The sequence below is a fragment of the Miscanthus floridulus genome, chromosome 9 (assembly GCF_019320115.1).
Source record: "Miscanthus floridulus cultivar M001 chromosome 9, ASM1932011v1, whole genome shotgun sequence".
In the NCBI taxonomy this organism is placed as follows: domain Eukaryota; kingdom Viridiplantae; phylum Streptophyta; class Magnoliopsida; order Poales; family Poaceae; genus Miscanthus; species Miscanthus floridulus.
In genome coordinates, this window is record NC_089588.1 from 12,023,414 (window position 1) to 12,042,594 (window position 19,181).

Genomic DNA, 19,181 nt, shown 5'->3' on the forward strand with positions numbered 1-19,181 from the left:
GCTTTTAACATCATCTTTCCATTAGCATCCTTGTGTTGGTCAACTTGAATCTCAGATGTGGGCATTGTTGAGCTAGACACCGGCTCAGCAGAATGTGCTATGTGTTGAGAGCTCTGTAAAAAGGAAAAAAAAAAGAATATTCAGTCACATATCATGTATGCAATTAGCTGATAGTATTACTCTATAGACTATAGTGTAACTAATCCTAGCGGTGTTGTATACTTCTAACCCACGTTGTATGTGACTACTAATTTGTTTATCTTTATTACTGGTAGTAGTCATTATCGTTTTGGTCCTTATATTTTTTTTGAAATAAATGGTCCTTATATTTTAGAGGTTCTGAAACTCCGCCTACGTTGTCTCAACATAGCAGGTCCCAAGTCCTGTTAAAGGAGGAGGATTGTAATAGGCGTGGCGAGCCAATGTTAAATCTAGCCATTCTAATGGAGATGAAACCCAAAAAAAACCATTAGGACGTAACCCTCTTAGCGACGCGCCATATCGGAACCCGGGTATGGTGTTAAATGGGCAAGGGCCGGGTCGGCACCCCCTTGGTGACGCGCCGTGTCGCGATCTGGGCATGGTGTCAAGTGAGCAAGGATCGGGTCGTCGCTTCCTTAGTGGCGCGCTACATTGGCGCCCGGGTGTAGTGAAAAATGAGCAAGGGTCTTCACATCTGAATCGACGGGTGCGAAGGGTAAGGAAGCTAGTCGAACCAACTAGGATCCGTTTAGGTAGTTGGAATGTAGGGTCGCTTACAGGTAAGTTAAGAGAATTAGTTGATACCGCGACTAGGAGGCGTGTAAATATATTATGCGTTCAAGATACTAAATGGAAGGGTCAGAAGGCAAAGGAGGTGGACAATACAAGTTTCAAGCTTTGGTACACAGGGACGGTCATGAATAGAAATGGATTAGGAGTTTTGATTGATAAGAGCCTCAAGAATGGTGTGGTGGGAGTAAGAAGGCAAGGAGATAGGATTATCTTAGTCAAGCTTGTCGTTGGTGATATGGTCTTAAACGTAATTAGTGCGTATGCCCCCCAAGTAGGCCTCGACGAGAGTGCTAAGAGACAGTTCTGGAAAGACTTAGATGGCCTGATTAGAGCTGTACCTAGTAGTGAAAAGTTTTTTATAGAAGGAGATCTTAATGGGCATGTATATACTACAAGCGCAGGTTTCGAGGCAGTTCATGGAGGTTTTGGGTATGGTAGTAGGAATCAGGAGGGGGAGGAAGTTCTGGACTTCGCGGTAGCTTTTGACCTGATGATAGCCAACACTTTCTTTAGAAAGAGAATCTCATCTAGTGACCTTCAGTAGCGGACAACATTCTAGCCAGATTGACTTTGTCCTCGCAAGAAGAAAGAACAAACGAGCATGCTTGGGTTGCAAGGTGATACCGGGGGAGTGTGTTGTTTCTCAACATAAGCTTTTGGTGGTAAACTTTCGTTTTTAGGTGCGTGCCCGTAGGGATAAACAAGCTAAGATTGAAAGAACGAATTGGTGAAAACTGAAAGGGGAGATGTCAGAGGTATTCAGGGAAAGGGTTATCAAAGAGGGCTCTTGGAAGGAAGAAGATGACATAAACAACATGTGGGAGAAGATGACAACTAACATTCAAAAGGTGGCCTTAGAGGTGTATGGAGTAACCAAAGGAAGTGGAGGTGAGGCTAAAGATACTTGGTGGTGGAACGAGGAAGTCCAAAGAGCTATTAAGAAAAAAAAAGAATGCTATAGACGCTTGTACCATGACAGGAGTGTGGACAACATAGAGAAGTACAAGGTGGCAAAGAAGATTACAAAATGAGCTGTAAGTGTGGCAAAGGGTAGAGCGTATGAGGACCTTTACCAACATTTGAGTACGAAGAAAAGAGAGAAGGACATTTATAGGATGGCTAGGGTTCGTGAGAGAAAGACAAGGGACTTCAACCAAGTTAAGTGCATTAAGGATGAAAGAGAGCATCTCTTGGTGAAGGATGATGAGATCCGACATCGATGGCAAGAGTATTTTGACAAATTGTTCAATGGTGAGAATACGGACACAACCTTTCAGTTGGATGACTTTTTTTATGACAGCAATAGGCGCTTTGTGCGGAGAATCGAAGAATTTGAGGTCAGAGAGGCATTGAAAATGATGAAAGGAGGTAAGACGATGGGACCAGATGGTATCCCAATCGAGGTGTAGAGATGCCTCAGGGACATAGCTATAGTATGGCTAACCAAGCTGTTCAACCATATTTTTTGATCGAACAAGATGCCTGAAGAGTGGAGAAGTATATTGGTACCGATCTACAAGAATAAAGGGGATATTCAAAGTTGTACTAATTATCGGGGAATTAAGTTGATGAGCCATACTATGAAGCTATGGGAGAGAGTTATCGAGCATCGCTTAAGAGCAATAACGCGGGTCTCTATGAACCAATTTGGTTTCATGCCCGAAAGGTCAACCATGGAAGCCATTTTCTTAATAAGACAAGTTATGGAGCGGTATAGGGAGAAGAAGAAGGACCTACACATAGTTTTTATTGACTTGGAGAAGGCTTATGATAAAATACCAAGGAATGTTATGTGGTGGGTTTTGGACAAACATAAAGTCCCAATGAAGTACGTCGAGCTCATTAAGGACATGTATAACAATATTGTGACTAGTGTTTGAACAAGTGATGGAGAAACGAATGACTTCACGATTAGGATAGGACTACATCAAGGGTCAGCTTTGAGCCCTTATCTGTTTGCCTTAGTGATGGATGAGGTCACAAGGGATATACAAGGGGACATCCCTTGGTGTATGCTTTTCGCGGATGATGTAGTGCTAGTTGATGAAAGCTGGACAGGAGTGAATCAGAAACTGGAGTTATGGCAGGAGACTTTGGAGTCCAAAGGTTTTAGACTCAGTAGAACTAAAACTGAGTATATGAGATGTGACTTCGGCACTACTATTTGGGAGGAGAAAGATATTAGTTTGGAAGGTCAAGTAGTGCCTAGGAAGGATACATTTTGATATTTTGGATCAATGCTACAGAGAGACGGGGATATTGATGAAGATATTAGCCATAGAATCAAAGCAGGGTGGATGAAGTGGCGCCAAGCATCTAGTATCCTATGTGACAAAAGGGTAACACAGAAGCTAAAAGGTAAGTTTTATAGGACGACGATTAGACCTGCTATGTTGTATGGTGCAGAATGTTGGCCTACGAAAAGACGACATGTTCAACAGATAAGTGTCGTGGAAATACGTATGTTGCGTTTGATTTGCGGTCATACAAGAAGGGATCGAGTTTGAGATGATGATATACGTGATAGATTAGGGGTAGCACTAATTGAAGAAAAGCTTGTCCAACACGGGTTGAGATGGTTTGGATATGTCCAACGGAGACCTCCAGAGGCACCGGTGCGTAGTGAAATTCTAAGCCATGATAGTAACGTGAAGAGAGGCACAGGAAGACCAAAATTGAGTTAGGTAGAGGCAATAAAAGGAGACTTAAAAGGATGGAATACACCCAAAGACTAGCCTTAAATAGGAGTCACTACTGGATTCAGGCGCTTTGCCGAGTGCCTGCAGCACTCGGCAAAGCCCCAAATACACTTGGCAAAGGCTTTGCCGAGTGCCGCACTCGGCAATGGCCACTTGGGAAAAAATGGCCGGCAAAGCAGCCTTTGCCGAGAGCCATTTGTCGGGCACTCGGCAAAGCTTTTGCCAAGTGCCGAGCCAGCCCTCGGCAAAGAAAACGAGCGGTCACGGCCCAGGAAACGGTGACGGCGGCTTTGCCGAGTGCCAACCCGGACGACACTCGGCAAAGTTTTTTGTTTTTAATTTTTTTAAAAATTCTTTCTTTGCCGAGCGCCGCCCGGGATGGCACTCGGCAAAGTTTTTTATTATTTTTTGTTTAAAAATTTCTTTGTCGAGCGCCGGACAGGTGGCACTCGGCAAAGTTTTTAATTTTTTAAAAAAAATCTTTGCCGAGTGCTATGGTCATGGCACTCGGTAAAGCTGGGAAACGGGTTGCTATATTTTTCAGCTTTGCCGAGTGCAGTGACTATTGCACTCGGCAAACTGACCAAAAACAGTGTTTTTTTTCATTTTTTACATTCCATCACGACAAACACAAATTATCACATATATCTCACATCCATCCAAACATGCATCACATATTTATCACATCCATCACATATATCACATTCATCACATATACCACATACATCAATCCAAACATCTATCGCATATATCACAGTTATCCAAATATACCACTAGTGCATGACAAGTATATCAGAAATTCATCACGAAGTGAACAACAAATGCAAATACAACTAATGCTACTCATCAGAAAGGTGGAAACTGAGTGCCTGGTGAAGGAAAAGCTGGATCAGTCGGAGGCACATGAGTTGGATTATTTGAACCCTCCGACTAAGGCTGCATAAAGGAGAAGACATTGCATGTGTTAGACAAGATTACTTGGATAGCTAATCTAGGTCATACAAGCAAAGCACAAGCGAAAACTCACAGGAGTAGCTGCAACTGCAGGAGTCGGAGGTGGAGCGAACAGCCCAGGTGGCACAGCTAGACCCATATGTTGCCCAAGAGTCTGCATGAACTGCATCATTTCCGCCATCCTTTGCGCCTAGGCCTCTCGCGTGGCCCGCTCGGACTGCAGCTAGGCCGCCAGGTCCTGACGTTGCCTTGCTTCTTCATCCAACCGGGCCTGCAATATTTCACTCTAATGTTTCAGTAATGCAAAGCTAATTAAGGTGTGTAAAGATCAATCTACGACGAGTAAAACAGGAATAACCTCGAGTGCGTCGACCCGTTGCTGTGAAGCGCTTGGCCATGGCCGTATGGCCAGGCCTTCACTCGTGCTCCGTGCTTGGATCTGGGAGAGAGAGGGAGTAGAGGTCGAGTCGATGACGCCGTCACCAAGCCAGTACCGCCCATGCTTCTTGCCTCCACCCACCCTCATGACGATCTCTGCATCAAAGTCCTGGGTGCTCGGGTCGTACTGTGGCCCATGGACCAACCTTACCGCCGACTTGTACTCACTGATGCAGGTGTGGACGCTCGGGTTGGTGTACGCCTTGGGCGGGTCCTCCGGGTTGTAGGAGACGGCTGGCGTCGCCTTGCCCTTGTGGGACATACACCATGCCTGGAAGTTGGAGCATTGCTGACCACCATGTGCCTCCGACTACGAGAAAGACAGCAATATAATTAGAAATCAGGCATAATTGAGCGTCAGAATAGATAAATGAATTTGCGTACCCATAATTGTTTGTATCCGGCGAGGTTGCGGTTGCCTTGATGGTGTGCTGGACCTTGCATCTGCAAACGCCGCTCCCAGGCAGCTTCGTGCGTCTCGGCCCACGCGGGCGTGAACCACTTGTCCACGATCATCGCCCAGCACTCAGGATACGAGGAGCACCACCAGGGACACATCTACACATCATCAAGTATTTGACATATAAAAAGATCAAATTAAACCAACTTAATCTCAAAACGAATCAATATTAATGTTCTGGGCCAGCGTCATCTTTCTTGCTTCTTCTTTGCTGACCTTCTCTCCAAGTTATGACCTGTAGTAGGTTATGATGCTCTGGATGCGCGTCTCGTGATGCATGTCGGTGATGAGTTTTTTACAGGCTTTGGTAGCCACCAAATCTGCCCTGGCCTCAGATCCCTCCTCGCATCTGAAATAAGTCTGCATACAGACGCGATGTATCCATTCATTATTTCAAGAAAAGTCCAATGAATGCGATGTATTGAGCAGTGTAGTGCGAGGGAGACTTACCCAAAACTCCACCTTCACCCGCTCCGCCTTGTTGGGGTAACCCACATCGGGGGCGGCGGCGTAGTGGTCAAACGTCCAGGCCGGCTCCCTCCTGCTGGTGTAGTCACCCAGGCCAGGATAGTGTTGCCTGCACAGAAGGCCTAGGACGCCATTGATTAGGCGTCCGTGACCACCACCCGACACAATCGTCCAGTTCCTGCACAAGTAATTAAGAAAAAATATTAGTTTCTCTATCGATTTTCAACATATCATATGAAGTGGTGGTGATTAAATCTAAAGTTACTTACTTTTGCCCTTCGGGGCGAATCATTGGGCGTTGGTGAGGAAGCGGAACCGGAGGGAGGCTCGCCGGACCTCGCAAGTAGACGTTGGACGAACCAGAGGAAGCGGAACCCGTACCATCCTCCTCGTGCGTCCCCTCCCCCTCGTGCGCCTCCTCCTCCTCGTCTGTCTGCCGAACCAGCTCATCGTCATCCCCAGGCCTCGCCTCCTCCTCGTCCTCCTCACGCTGTGTGGTAGGAGGCGGCGGCGGCTGCCTCATGCGTCCACTCCTCCTCCTGTCTGACGGCCCCTCACCTGGAGCGGCATCTGCAGTGCGTCGTGTTTGGTAAAGCGAGGACACATCCCTATGACGGTCGCTTCGGCCCGCCATCTTTGTTCAATCACCTGCAATTAAAAAGAATAAACAAGACGTAATTAGAAATAGAAATAGATGCAAAATAAACAAAACATAATTACAAAAACATAGTATTACATGTATTAGAAATAATCTTCATGATTGGGATTAGCTGGATCATAGGTCTCGTCATCACTATCACCATTGTCATTACCCAAATAATCAATACTATCCGAAGGAGGAATGTTGTCTTCATTGTCATTGTCTAAACGTAATCGCTCGAGCATTTTGAAGTCCTTCATATTTTGCACCTCATCTCCAGTGTCCTCGTCATCAACCCTTTCATTGTCTAGTTCCGTTCCAATGGCTTCGGTTAAGTCTATCTCAAACCTCCCTTCTAGACCCTCTTCTTGAAAGAACTCTCCGTCATATGTGTGTGGGTTGAAGTTGTAATCTTCATCGTTTGGGACAGGTAGTTTACCGTGTGATGAGACCTTGTGCACAATATCCCAACCCTTAAGATGCCCTTTGGTTTGGCACGCGTATGACGTATAATAAACCTGCGTGGCCTGTTGAGCCACAATATAGACATCGTCTCCTGTTGAGCCACAATATAGACATGTGATATCTGATATCATATGTGGAGATGTCCTGATTTGTAAGCATCGTACGTGATAACTTGCACCAAACCTTCTCAAATTTTTATCACATCCTCCACATACGATATCATGACATCTCGACAAGTTTCATGATTTCCAGACTTCGTTTGCATTTTATAGAATTTAAAAACAATTCGTCCACAAGTTCGTGGTTATGTTTCGTGAACAAGATGTTCAAAATTTTGGGTCCGTTCCTGGATACGGCCTCACACTACAATCAATACCATGAATATCATTTTTTGAATCATTAAATTCCATTATTCGATGCACGTGCAGTTCAAATTTGCATTTTCCGAAAAAATTCAAGTAAATAAAATAAATTAAATAAATATAGTAAACAGTTCGAGAAATGTACCAAATTTCGACATGGAGTACCAAGTACTATAAGAGGACTACATAAAAAGTTTGGAGGTCAAAATACAAAAAAAATTTGGTTTGTCGAGTGTCATCTTTTGACACTCGACAAATATGCTCTTTGCCGAGTGCCAGATGGTAGGCACTCGGCAAAGTGTTCCCTTTGCCGAGTGTTCGTGGGGACACTCGGCAAAGAGCGTGCCAATTTTTTTTAAAATGTTTGCTGAGTGCCTCTCCGCCCGACACTCGGCAAAGTGGTAATTTTGTTTTTTTAAAATACGATGGAGTGCGGTTTAGGGTTTAGATTTAAAAAAAAATCTTTGCCGAGTGCCCTGATCTGACACTCGGCAGCCCTAGTCCTTTGCCGAGTGTCAGGGTCCGGCACTCGGCAAAGAAGTGGTTTGCCGAGTGCCTACCTGCTGGCAATCGGCAAACCTGGACGGCAGGTGGCGGCCGTTACCTGACGCCGTTTTTTGTCGAGCGCCAAAGTTTGCCGAGTGCCTGACACTCGGCAAAAAGGGCCTTTGCCGAGTGCCTGAAACTCGGCAAAGCCTTTTTTGCTGAGTGTATATCTTTGCCAAGTGCGGCACTCGGCAAAATAGCTCTTTGCCGAGTGCCCGATTTTTAGCCCTCGGCAAAGAAAGTTGCACTCGGCAAAGTCCTTGTTTCCCGTAGTTAGTGCTTGGAAAACAGCTATTCACGTGCCTGAACCTTGATTGCTTCTGTTGGGTTTTAACTCTAGCCTACCCCAACTTGTTCAGGACTTAAAGGCTTTGTTGTTGTTGTTGTTGTTGTTGTTGGGCATGGGTCAGGGTTATGCAACTATCTTAATGACAATAGAAGTACTTAAAATTGGGCAGCCAGTAGACCTAACCATGAAAATTACAGTTTGCATACCCAATTAGTTGGCACATGTGGCCATGTGGGATGCCTTGGCATACTACTCCGATCCCGTTCTCTTCTATTTGTCGTTCCTACTGCTGGTCCAACTAATTTGAACTATTCTTTATTATTCAGGTCATCATCCCCTAATAATTCTGGTGGATCTAATGTGCAAGCAAGATAGAGGTGAAAAATGTAGTACACTGCACAGAGCATGTTTCAGATTTCACTGAAATGCAAACTGCAGTATGCAATGAATCATACCTCGGGGATGGAGAGAAGATAACCCGTGCGACGATGACGGCGCCATCTCGGCGATGTAGAAGGGCACGACGGCGGCGCTGAACCTGCGACGCCTCCACCTCTGGCGACACCTCATTCCGGCGGCCACCACTCTGCATCCCTTCTCCGCCTAGAAGAGGCGCGCGAGGCGTTCTTCGGCGGGTGGAGTGGAGTCTCTTGCCCGGCGCCCGGCGGAGGCGTTCTTCGGCGGGTGGAGTGGAGTCTCTTGCCCGGCGCCCGGCGGCTCCATCCCGAGACTCTTGCCCGTCGACGGCGGTGGCTCCATTCCAATCCCACGGTCGTAATAAATTTCCAGCCTGTTCATTTGGCTTTGGCTTGTCGTAAACGATCGTAAATTTTCAGCCGGAACAATATTTTTCTCTCACACAAACCAGCTAGCAGTACTTCTTCACAAACCAACAACAATACGAACCAGCCAACCGAACAGGGTATGTCCTTGTGTGGAGCCACCCGATGCTGCCCCGTTAAAGGACACCCGTTTTATGTCTCCGTGCACTTTTTTTTTTCTTTTCCTCCGTTTTCTTTTTATTTCCTTTCTTATTTTCCTATGTTTTTTTTTTCATACTAGCAAAAGGACTCATGGGTTGCAACAGGTCATCCGCACACTTAAGTTGCAACATCCGTCTGTGTGCTCAACAACGAAGTACCAACACCCTTGAAGCACCTTGAGACATTAGTTAACTGCCACCTAATAATGGCGTGTTTAATACACATGAGTAGTTACTAGTTATGGTTAAAAATTAGCTTAAGGACCTGTTTGGATGTTGCTAGAATATATACAGGTGTAAATTGCTTACACCTGTAAATTGTTGTGCACAACAAAACCAGGCAATAACTATCCATTTGTAAAATGCTACTCCCACCAAGGATGGATCAACGATGCGGGGCTGCCGCCAAGGATGCCGTTGCCACCTTGGAGCCATCCGTGCCACTGCTATCCTTCGCCAGGTAGCGCTCGGCGCCACCGCTTCGCTTGATAACTCGTGCTCTTCTACGCCGCCGCCGAGACGAACGAGTGGAGTCGAGGGAATGGAGGTGGCCCGATATTCGTCGTTTTGTTTTCCAGGCCTCACGAGACTTTTTTTATTTTCCAATGGTTTTGCCCCAAACCGGATGTAAACTTAGAAGGCTGACCAGTCATCCAAACAACAAAATCCAACTCAGGAAAAATTTACATGCCTGTAGTTTTCAGAGGTTTTGAACCCAATACACGTTTTCCAAATAGGCCCTAAATTAACTATGGCTGGCTAGTTAGTTAGTTAACAACTAGTTAAGACATGTCTTAAAAATTAACCTACCTATTAGGCGTCCTATTTAGTTACACTAGAGCTAACTTTTAGCTAACTTGCCATTAGCCCTTATCCAAATAGACCCTAAATCTAGCTTTGAGTGCCAGCTGCTTCATTATTGATGGTGCCATTTTCGAGTTACACACAAAATATTTTTTTGGGATAGCATGGGTGTATCATTCGGAATGAGGCCGTCATTCCAAGTTACTCATCATGATGGAACATTTTTATGTTGACCGGGTGTGTACCAGTCAATCATTCGGCCCTGTTCACTTTGCTAAAAAGCCATAACTGCTGTTCATTGATTTGTTCTGAGAGGAAAATATTATTCGTTCGCTGAAATAGTACGGCTCATAAGACAAGCGAACAGAGCTTGTATTGGAAGCATCCATACCTAGTCATTCATCGGGGATCAAACACAGTACACATATTCAATATTTCTACTTTTGGCGAGTGAATATACTGTACACATCCGGTGAATCAAACCAAACGACTAAATTATTACTACTACATACAGCCAACAAACGCGACAGCAAAAGACAAAACAGATCGACACAAAAGGGAGATTATTCCCTACTATATATAATGCCTTGAATATAATGACGATGGCCACTCAGTCTGCACTGGCGTCTGTACCGCACCCTTCCATGCATGATACACAAGCCTCGAGCAATATCCATTCCCAGCTAGGAAGGAGCCAACAGTCATCGATCAACAGAACACAAGGGAAAGACAATATACTACAGTAAAAGGGTGGATTCTGCGATCGCAAGAGTGACCATCATATCGCCACGCTCGGTCTGCACCGCACTCTTCACGGTCACAACCATTTAATAAGCAGTATCCCAGGCAGGACGTAGGAGTCCTTCGACAAGTGCCCCCCTTTTTATTCTTATCAAGCTGCTCCCGACGAAATGAGTCCTTGGACGACGTTGCTTTTGAATAATAAGAATATACCCCGTACTTCTTTGATGCTTTGGAGATATTCTAGCCCATAAAAGCGAACGTGCTGTCGAAGGCCCAGATGCAGCACCTCAAGTTGGCTTAGGTTACCCACGGAATCAGGCAACCAAAAAATATCACCACAACCTCCTAGAGAAAGGTATCTGAGATATGTAGAAGCTTCCCAATGTTCTCAAGGCAATGGTTAGCTAGGCCTTCTGTGTCTTCCAAATCCAATACTCGAAGAAACCTCATCTTTTCAGAAATATAAAATGGCTTCCAGTTTCCAAACACTGTTTTAGATCTTATGCATGATAGTTGCACTATGCTCTGGAACTCGCCCTCATCTCCCTCCCAGTCGCTGCTTATGGCAAGGTGACGTACTTTGCGGTGAGTGTTTGAGCTACAACCTTCCTCCAACCTGAAAACAAGATTTTCTTTCGTTGACATTCAAATGCCGATGTCGCGGATGAGATCATGTAGCTTGCAAGAGTCAGCCTTTCGTCTGCTGTACATTGAATTATGAGTTGGTAGTATCATGCTCCTCTGAATGAGTTTCTCAAAGTAACCATCTGCTATTTCCATGCAAGATTTGTCCCGTGCCTCCGCTGAGTAACCCTCTACAGCCCAGCGACGAACCAGACGTCTTCGGCTAATATTGCAATCTTCAGGAAAGATGGGACATGTACAGGAAACAAGGTTTAAGGTAATAGGGTAAACCATCATAGCTTTTCATAAGAACTGCTCTTATAAGCCCAATCTTTGGATTCATCTCCAACTCAGCGGTAATGTGTGCATTCAGTTTTCTCCAATCCACAGCACTTTTTGTTTCTTGGTCTGCCAAGAAGCTTCCTATGGTGACTATTGCAAGGGGAAGTCCATCGCACTTGTTTAGGATCAGTTTTGCCGGTTCAACCAACTCAGGATATTCCTTGCATTGTCGAGATCTACAGTCTTCTTGAATACCTGAAATTGGTGCAATATAAAACATTCAGTACATTAAAATTAAATTATAAAGAAACACAAGGTTGGTTAGTATGACTAGGTTTAAGCATGAGCTTTTATGCCGAGGTCGGAAGTGAATTATGATTATTGTATCAACTTGATGAATCCTTCATTTGTATAAAAAAATGACTAGAACACATTTTAATATGAATCCTTCAATAATGAATAGGCCAAGGGTAACATATTTATGCGATTTGAAACAATGTGAAGTCAACACATTCAATATGGGATTTGAAGCAATGTGAAGTCAATATGCGATTATTTTCGGAAAATGCGAGACAGTCCCGTGAATGAAGATTCTTAAATGATTCTTAAGCATCACCAACTTTATTTTAGAGGGTTATAATTTTTTATCTGACAGCAAATCATGATAGAAAGTACAACAAAGTATATAAACACACAGAAAAATGCCTGAGGTGTTGTGCCAGATAGGAGAGGGGAAATGGAAAATAAATTGGCTATATTCTTGTCAGCGAGCTAGTGCTCTGTCTTTAGCCAATGTGTTAATGGAAGAAAATGGCAAGAAGCAACAGTGTTGACTAGGTCTATTATGTGTCTACTACTATTTTTTATAATTTATATTGGAAGGTATGAAATCAGACGGTTTCAACCTTTTGGAATGAACATTTATATTGAAGTGGATAATTATCACCCCTCCCATAAGAATATATGTACAGCAGGCAAGTCTTTCCAGTTTTCATATTTTTTCCCCACAAAATATTCGAAAGAATATCTTTTCGAAGCCAGTTTCAGTACGGTTGTGCTTATACAAAGCATTATATCAAATGAATTAGACTGAATATGAGTCTTTTTCATTACCGTTTTTATGAAGAGTTCACGAGCTTCCTCAGCTCCTAGAATGTTGAGCTCGTGTATACATCCCGGATTGTTGCAACAATGCTCAGCAATATCCTTTTGCCTTGTGGTGATCACTATGGTCCAGCTTTTTGCCTTTTTAATTTTACAGAATTCCTGTATTATTGTATCCCATTCTGGGGTATATAATAGGTCGTCGACAACAATCAAACACTTTCTATTCTCTGAAATCCGGTCCAGTGCATCAGTCAAATCTTGTACAGACATCGATGCATAATTTTTTTTTGTTGTCACGAACAAAATCCATCGCACCCTTGTTTCCAGATGACTCTGCATCTAGTTGGATAGCTATACTCCTAAGAAGCTTCTGAAGCTTGAAAGGGCGCAAGACGGTCACAAAGGCATGCTTTGTAAACTTGTCATTGATGTCTTTTCTTTGGTAAACATCTGCAACTAGAGTGGTCTTTCCAATACCACCCATTCCCCACACTGCGATCACCTCAAGATGATTGTCAGAATGTTCTAAAATTAGTTTGGCAATAGATTCTTTTTCTCCATCTCGCCCAGCGACCTGAGACTTCTCCACAACCCCTGCTGTCATGTTTGTGCGTGTGTGGCTCTCTCCAACCGTCATCATTTTATCAGCATCCTCGGATTGGTCCTCTTGAATCTCAGAAGTGGACCGTGCTGACCTAGACACCGACTCTGCCGAATATGTTGTAACCAAACAAATTTATTTTTCTTTGACCAATAAAATATTCAAAAAATAAATTTATTCGGAAATGCACACTACTACAGATCCGAACATCAGTGCCGGTTCAAAATCCCCATCACTGTAGGTCTTTGAACTGGCACAACCAAAGCGGCAGTGATGTGGTTTCTATAAAACCCAAAAACGGACAGAAAAAATAGGAATTTTTTAATACCATGAGAGACCCCACTGTCATGCAATTTTTCATGTGAAAAATGCGCGCTTCATGGCTGCCGGCACTTGAACCCCTACCTCTGGCTTCATGTGTTCGTACCTTAACCACTCCATCTGTAAGACGTTTGTGTCCATTTGGGATATTTACATCCTCCCCATTTTATGTCACTCTTGTTTTGAAATAAGTATTTAGGATCCTAAACGAGTTCAAATGAAAAAGTTGTCAACTACAAAGTTTTATAACTTTTCGAGATCTACAACTTTGGTTTCGATTATTTCTCCATCCGATGTTATTTGAAAACTTGGAATTTCATATGTAAGGAAATTTAGCCATAATTTTCCTTGGATAAATGATTTCAAATGAAAAGTTGTCAACTACAAAGTTGCACAACTTTTCGAGATATACAACTTTTTTGGGCGTTTCTCCATCTAAGACCGTTTGAAAAATTCAAATTTTAAATTTGAGAAATCAAACGTAATTTGGGTGCTTGATAGTTGATGTACAAATCATATGACCGGATAAAGGAGTATGTTTTCATCATATTCCCCGATGTCACACTCAAATGAGAATATTATCTTTGGAGACAATTCAAAAGGGGAAGTAATTGGTCTTGATAAAGTTGCTATAACTCTTGAGTATTGAATTACAAATATTTTACATGTTGATTCGTTAAGTTACATTTTATTACCCATTTCACAATTATGTGAGATGCGTTACAATTGTCTCTTTACCGATAAGGGTGTGAAAGTCTTGTCCTCGAACTGACCTACAGCAAATCCTTGAGCAAGATGAAGTCGAAGAGCCAGCAGACCAGCAAGAAACCCTTGAACACCCAAGGCTAAGGCAAACTATACAAAGAGATCATCCTATTGACAATATCCTTGGGAGTCTTCGAAAGGGAGTAACAACTCGCTCTCATTTAGCAAACTTTTGCCAATTTTACTCGTTTATTTCATCTTTGGAGCATCTCAAGGTAGATCAAGCACTTGGTGATCCGTATTAGGTAATGGCCATGCAAGAAGAGCTCAACAACTTCGAAAGAAATCAAGTATGGTCCTTAGTGGAAGGACCCAAGACTAATGTCATTGGCACCAAGTGGGTCTTCCGGAACAAGCAAGATGAGAATGGCATGGTGACAAGGAACAAGACAAGATTGGTTGCTCAAGGTTTCACTCAAGTAGAGGGATTGAACTTTGAAGAAACTTATGCACCGGTGGCAAGACTTGAAGCAATCCAGATGCTTCTAGCCTATGCCGCTCATCACAACTTCAAGCTATATCAAATGGACGTGAAGAGTGCATTTCTCAATGGTCCCATACAAGAACTTGTCTATGTTGAGTAGCCACCGGGTTTTGAAGATCCCAAGTTCTCCAACCATGTCTACAAACTCCAAAAGGCGCTCTACGGGCTTAAAGCAAGACCAAGAGCATGGTATGAATGTCTTAAGGAATTCTTGCTCAAACAAGGCTTTGAAATAGACAAAGTCGATCCTACAATTTATACTGCACAAGTGCAGACTTGACGAAATACCGGTGTTGTATAATTTAAGACACTAACTGCAGCTGGTGCGAACTGAGCCTAGCTCAGTTGGTCAGGTTCCTTGTGGTGGAACCTGTCTATCCGGATTCAAGTCCTCGACTTGGCACGGGTGCTCACATTTTTCTGGATTTATTCTAGGATTTAACGGCATTGTGCTTTCAGTGGTAGATGACTTTCCCGTCGACAGCGAGAATACGAGATGCCTGTGGTGACTTCGTCAATTTTAAGATACGCCGGCACAGTCTTTCGGAGGCTCATAGAGGTAGGATTTACGTACGTGTATTCATAGGGATGAGTGTACGTGCGTGCTGAGCGCCTGTACTTGTGTAATTCACAAAAAGAAAAAACTGCAGCTGGTAGTTCCAAATGAATTTGCACGACTACATTAATTTTTCAAATAACTCGTCCAATTCAAACATCATTGAGAATATGGACATGTGTGCACGTATGTAGCATTTTCATATTATTAGCACACCACCCTACAAAAAATCGAAGCCCGGGTTTTGTAGCTAGTACTAGAAACATGCATGTACGTGTCACCCTTTTTCTTGTCGTAATTTATATTTGGTATTTAATCATGCAATTCCGTGCTATTCCAACATCCAGTTGACTCACAGTGAGGTAGGTATAGTATAGGAGATGTATATGGTCAAACATCAGACTAAAGATTAGTATTTAAATGGTTGTCTTATGTATAGTACCGTACAAGCTATATGTACATACTCCCATGTTTCTAAATATCTGTCGCTATTGGCTTATGTGCATATATGTTTGATTTGATTTATAGAAAATATTATCAACATTTATATGCATGTACGATCTATTTAATGATATTAATTATATACTATAAATATTAATAATATTTTATATATATTTAGTCAAAGTTACTTTTCGGAAAGTGAACGACAAATAAAAAGTGACGGAGGGAATATATAACTGTACGTACATACGTACCACTATGGAGTATTAGCAAGTACAGATCAGAATGAAGCTGAGATGGAATTTAAAGCCCGGCGCCCGTATATTCATGTGTACGTTTTCATACATACTGTGATATAGTAATACTGATGATCGATGATCACATACAGGGTCGGCATGTGCAATTAGTGCTAGTCGATGGGTATCTTGTTGGCATCGTAATAAAAGGTTTCTTTATCTTTATCGAAGAAAATCTGGTTGGGATCGTGCTTAGGCTTGGCCATAGCAACCAGGAGCCAGCCTTTGAACAGCTTAGCCTTCACCTTCTTGCCGTCGTAGCCGGAAGGCACCAGCAGGCGGAGGTCCAGCGAGCTCGCCGGGCTGTCGTCGTTGACGTCGCCGGTGTACTTGATGACCAGGAGCTCCAGGTCGTCTGTTGTTTCAACCTTGAGTTGATCCTTGCTCGTCGACTCTCCCACCTTGAGCTTGAGGATGATGAGCCTGTCCTTGTCTTCCATGATGCTACAGTAGTCGCACACCAATGCCGGAGTTTTCAGGGCTTTCCTTCCAAAATTTCAAACCCAAGTTATATGGTATATAGCAGCTTATTAATTATAACGTGATGCATGTTAGGTAGGAGTACTTATTAGTTGCAGTATACAGGGGTCAGGATATGTACTGCACCAGCTACAGCTTACCACTGGGTTGGATGTCCTTGTAGTCGTACTTCGCAGCATGGCACACAAAAACAGGAGCCCGCCGGCGGGACCGGGACTCCTTGCCTGAGGCCCAAGGCACGACAACTACTGCCGCCGCCGGCGGCGGCGGTTGTTTGCGAAGCTGCAGTGCGGCGGCGGGAGAGAACTTTCGCCCCGGCGCCAGTTCCGCCGGCGCCGGCGCCCGGCTCAGGAGGGTGTAGGAGCTCAACATCGCCGCCATCTATCACCGTTAGTGCCAGCTACAAGGACGACACACGGTGTGTTCCTGTGCAAACCGCGGCCTGCATGCTGTGGCGATGCATAGTCGTCCTTGTAAATAAATATATAGAGAGGCCTTGTGTTGGGTGCAAAGCAAGTGCTAGCTAGGTAGCTTTGCTTCGCCTGCCGGTTCCGAATATATGTTTAAATGATGAGAAGTGAACTGAACAAGCTGCTAACTTTTGTAAAAGTATAAGCATAAGCATGTGATTTGTGATGGTTAGCTTTGCTTTGTCTGCCGGTTCTGAATATTTAGTGAACGGAAGAAGCAGCTTTTGTTGTAAAAGTATATATTGAATAGTTATGTGCTAATGAGTGTGCTCCTCAAGCAAGCCAATCTTTGATTGAGCAAAATCTTATAGAAAATCATGAGCTCAAAGAAGAAGTGGAAAGACTAAAGAAAGATGTGATTCGGTTGAAGGATAAGGAGAAAGCACAACCTTCTCAAGATAACCGTGATAACACGGTGAAGAAACTTGAGAAGGGTTCAAACCTTGCTTTCTCCAAAACCCAACAAAAGAATCACTTATCAAGCAATGTCAAAGCAACCAAGAGCAAGAAACATGGAAAAGGCTATGCTATGGTTGTGGATTGTATGGACATGAGATTGCCATGTGTCCACACAAGAGTTGGGCCAACAAGGTTGAAGCTGCCGAACAAAAGGCTTCCACCAAATTGGCCAAGCAAGTAAAGAATGATGGACCAAGTGCTTGTCTCATGTGCAAGAAGTTGGGCCATCCTACCAAGAATTGCCCCTTGTACAAAGAGGCAAGGAAGAGAGCCCAAGTTGCAACAAGAAGATGTTATGGATGCAATGAGTTGGGGCACATGGTTTATGGGTGTCCCAACAAACAAAAGATGCATTTGGCAAACATAGGCCACATTTGCTACACATGTAGAAGAAAGGGGCATCTAAGCTATGATTGTCCCAATGGTAATGTCCCTAAGCCGACAAATTTGCTTATAATGATATGCTTAGGAAGACCACAAATGGAGTTAGCACTAGCAAGGTGATGTGTTCACCACAAACTAGTACTAAAGCCATTTGGGTGCCTAAGCACTTGTTGACTAACTCAAAAGGACCCAACAAGAGTTGGGTACCAAAGTGTGCTTAGGGTGTCGATGTAGGTACTTGGTGGTGAGATGAAGGCTTCGAGGTGCTTGAGCAAGCAAATTGAATTTATTCACTCAAGCTATCAACCTACTCATATCATAGTTTCTTATATGGTTGACCCGAAGATAATTTAATGATCACATCTTCTACCTCATCTTCACTATTGGTGAAAAGTACCTTAAACTTAGTAGGATAGCCACTTTGCCAATATAATGCTCAAAAGCTCACAAATAAGCATACTTGTGATTTATATGGAAGTGACTAGTTAGATTCAATTGATTATCATATTGTTTGTGATTGGATGCTCTTAATGGCTCTCTAGTAGAGCAATACATTTGTTGAGATGCAGGAATGTCACAAGTACCTGTGCCAAATAAGGATCTCAAGTGGAAGATCATTTGGCTCTGTCCTGCACATACCGGACGTGTTCGGTATGGCAGGAAATAGAACAGTTTTGTTCTGGATTAAACTGAGATATATGCCACCAATTCATATATATTCATTCACTTCTTAGAGACTTGTGATTAACTAAATCTATTTGGTTGAGTATCTCTTGACTAAATTCAATTTTGACAAAACACTTAGTGATTGGGCAAAATAGAAATTGAACTCCCATATTCATAATAGAATTAAAATGCCTCTCTCAAGTCATTCTAATCACTTGTGGCACATATTTAGGGGGAGATTGGTTTCTATTTTGTGCCACTATGGACTAACAATCTCTTCTAGTGATTTTGCTGTCCTATATGCACAAATTGGCTTCTTTGTGAAAAGCATGACTTACTTGACATGAGAGGTTAACTTGATAATTGTCATGCTGAGAATTTCTTGGTGAAACTCGGTGTGGGCTCAAGGTAAAGGTATGTATTTACATACATGCATTGTAAGTGCATCTAAGGCCCTTTATGCTAGAGTGTGCATTTGAGTGACATAGGGTAGATGTTTTTCAAAATCTATACTAGATTGAATAGGATGTGTGGATTTTGAAAACTATTTGATTCTTTGTCTTTGTGACCTAGTCTTGTCATCTTGTGATTATAGTTCTCCATGAATGATTGTTTGGCTA

At 43.3% G+C, this 19,181-nt stretch overlaps 1 protein-coding gene and 1 pseudogene across 1 annotated transcript; both read right to left on the reverse strand.

Moving 5' to 3' along the window:
• Positions 1 to 8,698: 8,698 nt before the first annotated feature.
• Positions 8,699 to 13,680, reverse strand: LOC136479243 (disease resistance RPP13-like protein 4; annotated as a pseudogene).
• A 2,443-nt stretch (positions 13,681 to 16,123) lies between these two features.
• LOC136481832 (uncharacterized) lies at positions 16,124 to 17,005 on the reverse strand. Its single transcript, XM_066479116.1, has 2 exons — positions 16,723 to 17,005; positions 16,124 to 16,583 (listed from the first exon to the last, which is right to left on the reverse strand). Exons 1-2 carry the CDS (start codon positions 16,961 to 16,963, stop codon positions 16,216 to 16,218), a joined length of 609 nt encoding a protein of 202 aa, XP_066335213.1. The 5' UTR covers positions 16,964 to 17,005; the 3' UTR covers positions 16,124 to 16,215.
• Between the last annotated feature and the right edge of the window lie 2,176 nt (positions 17,006 to 19,181).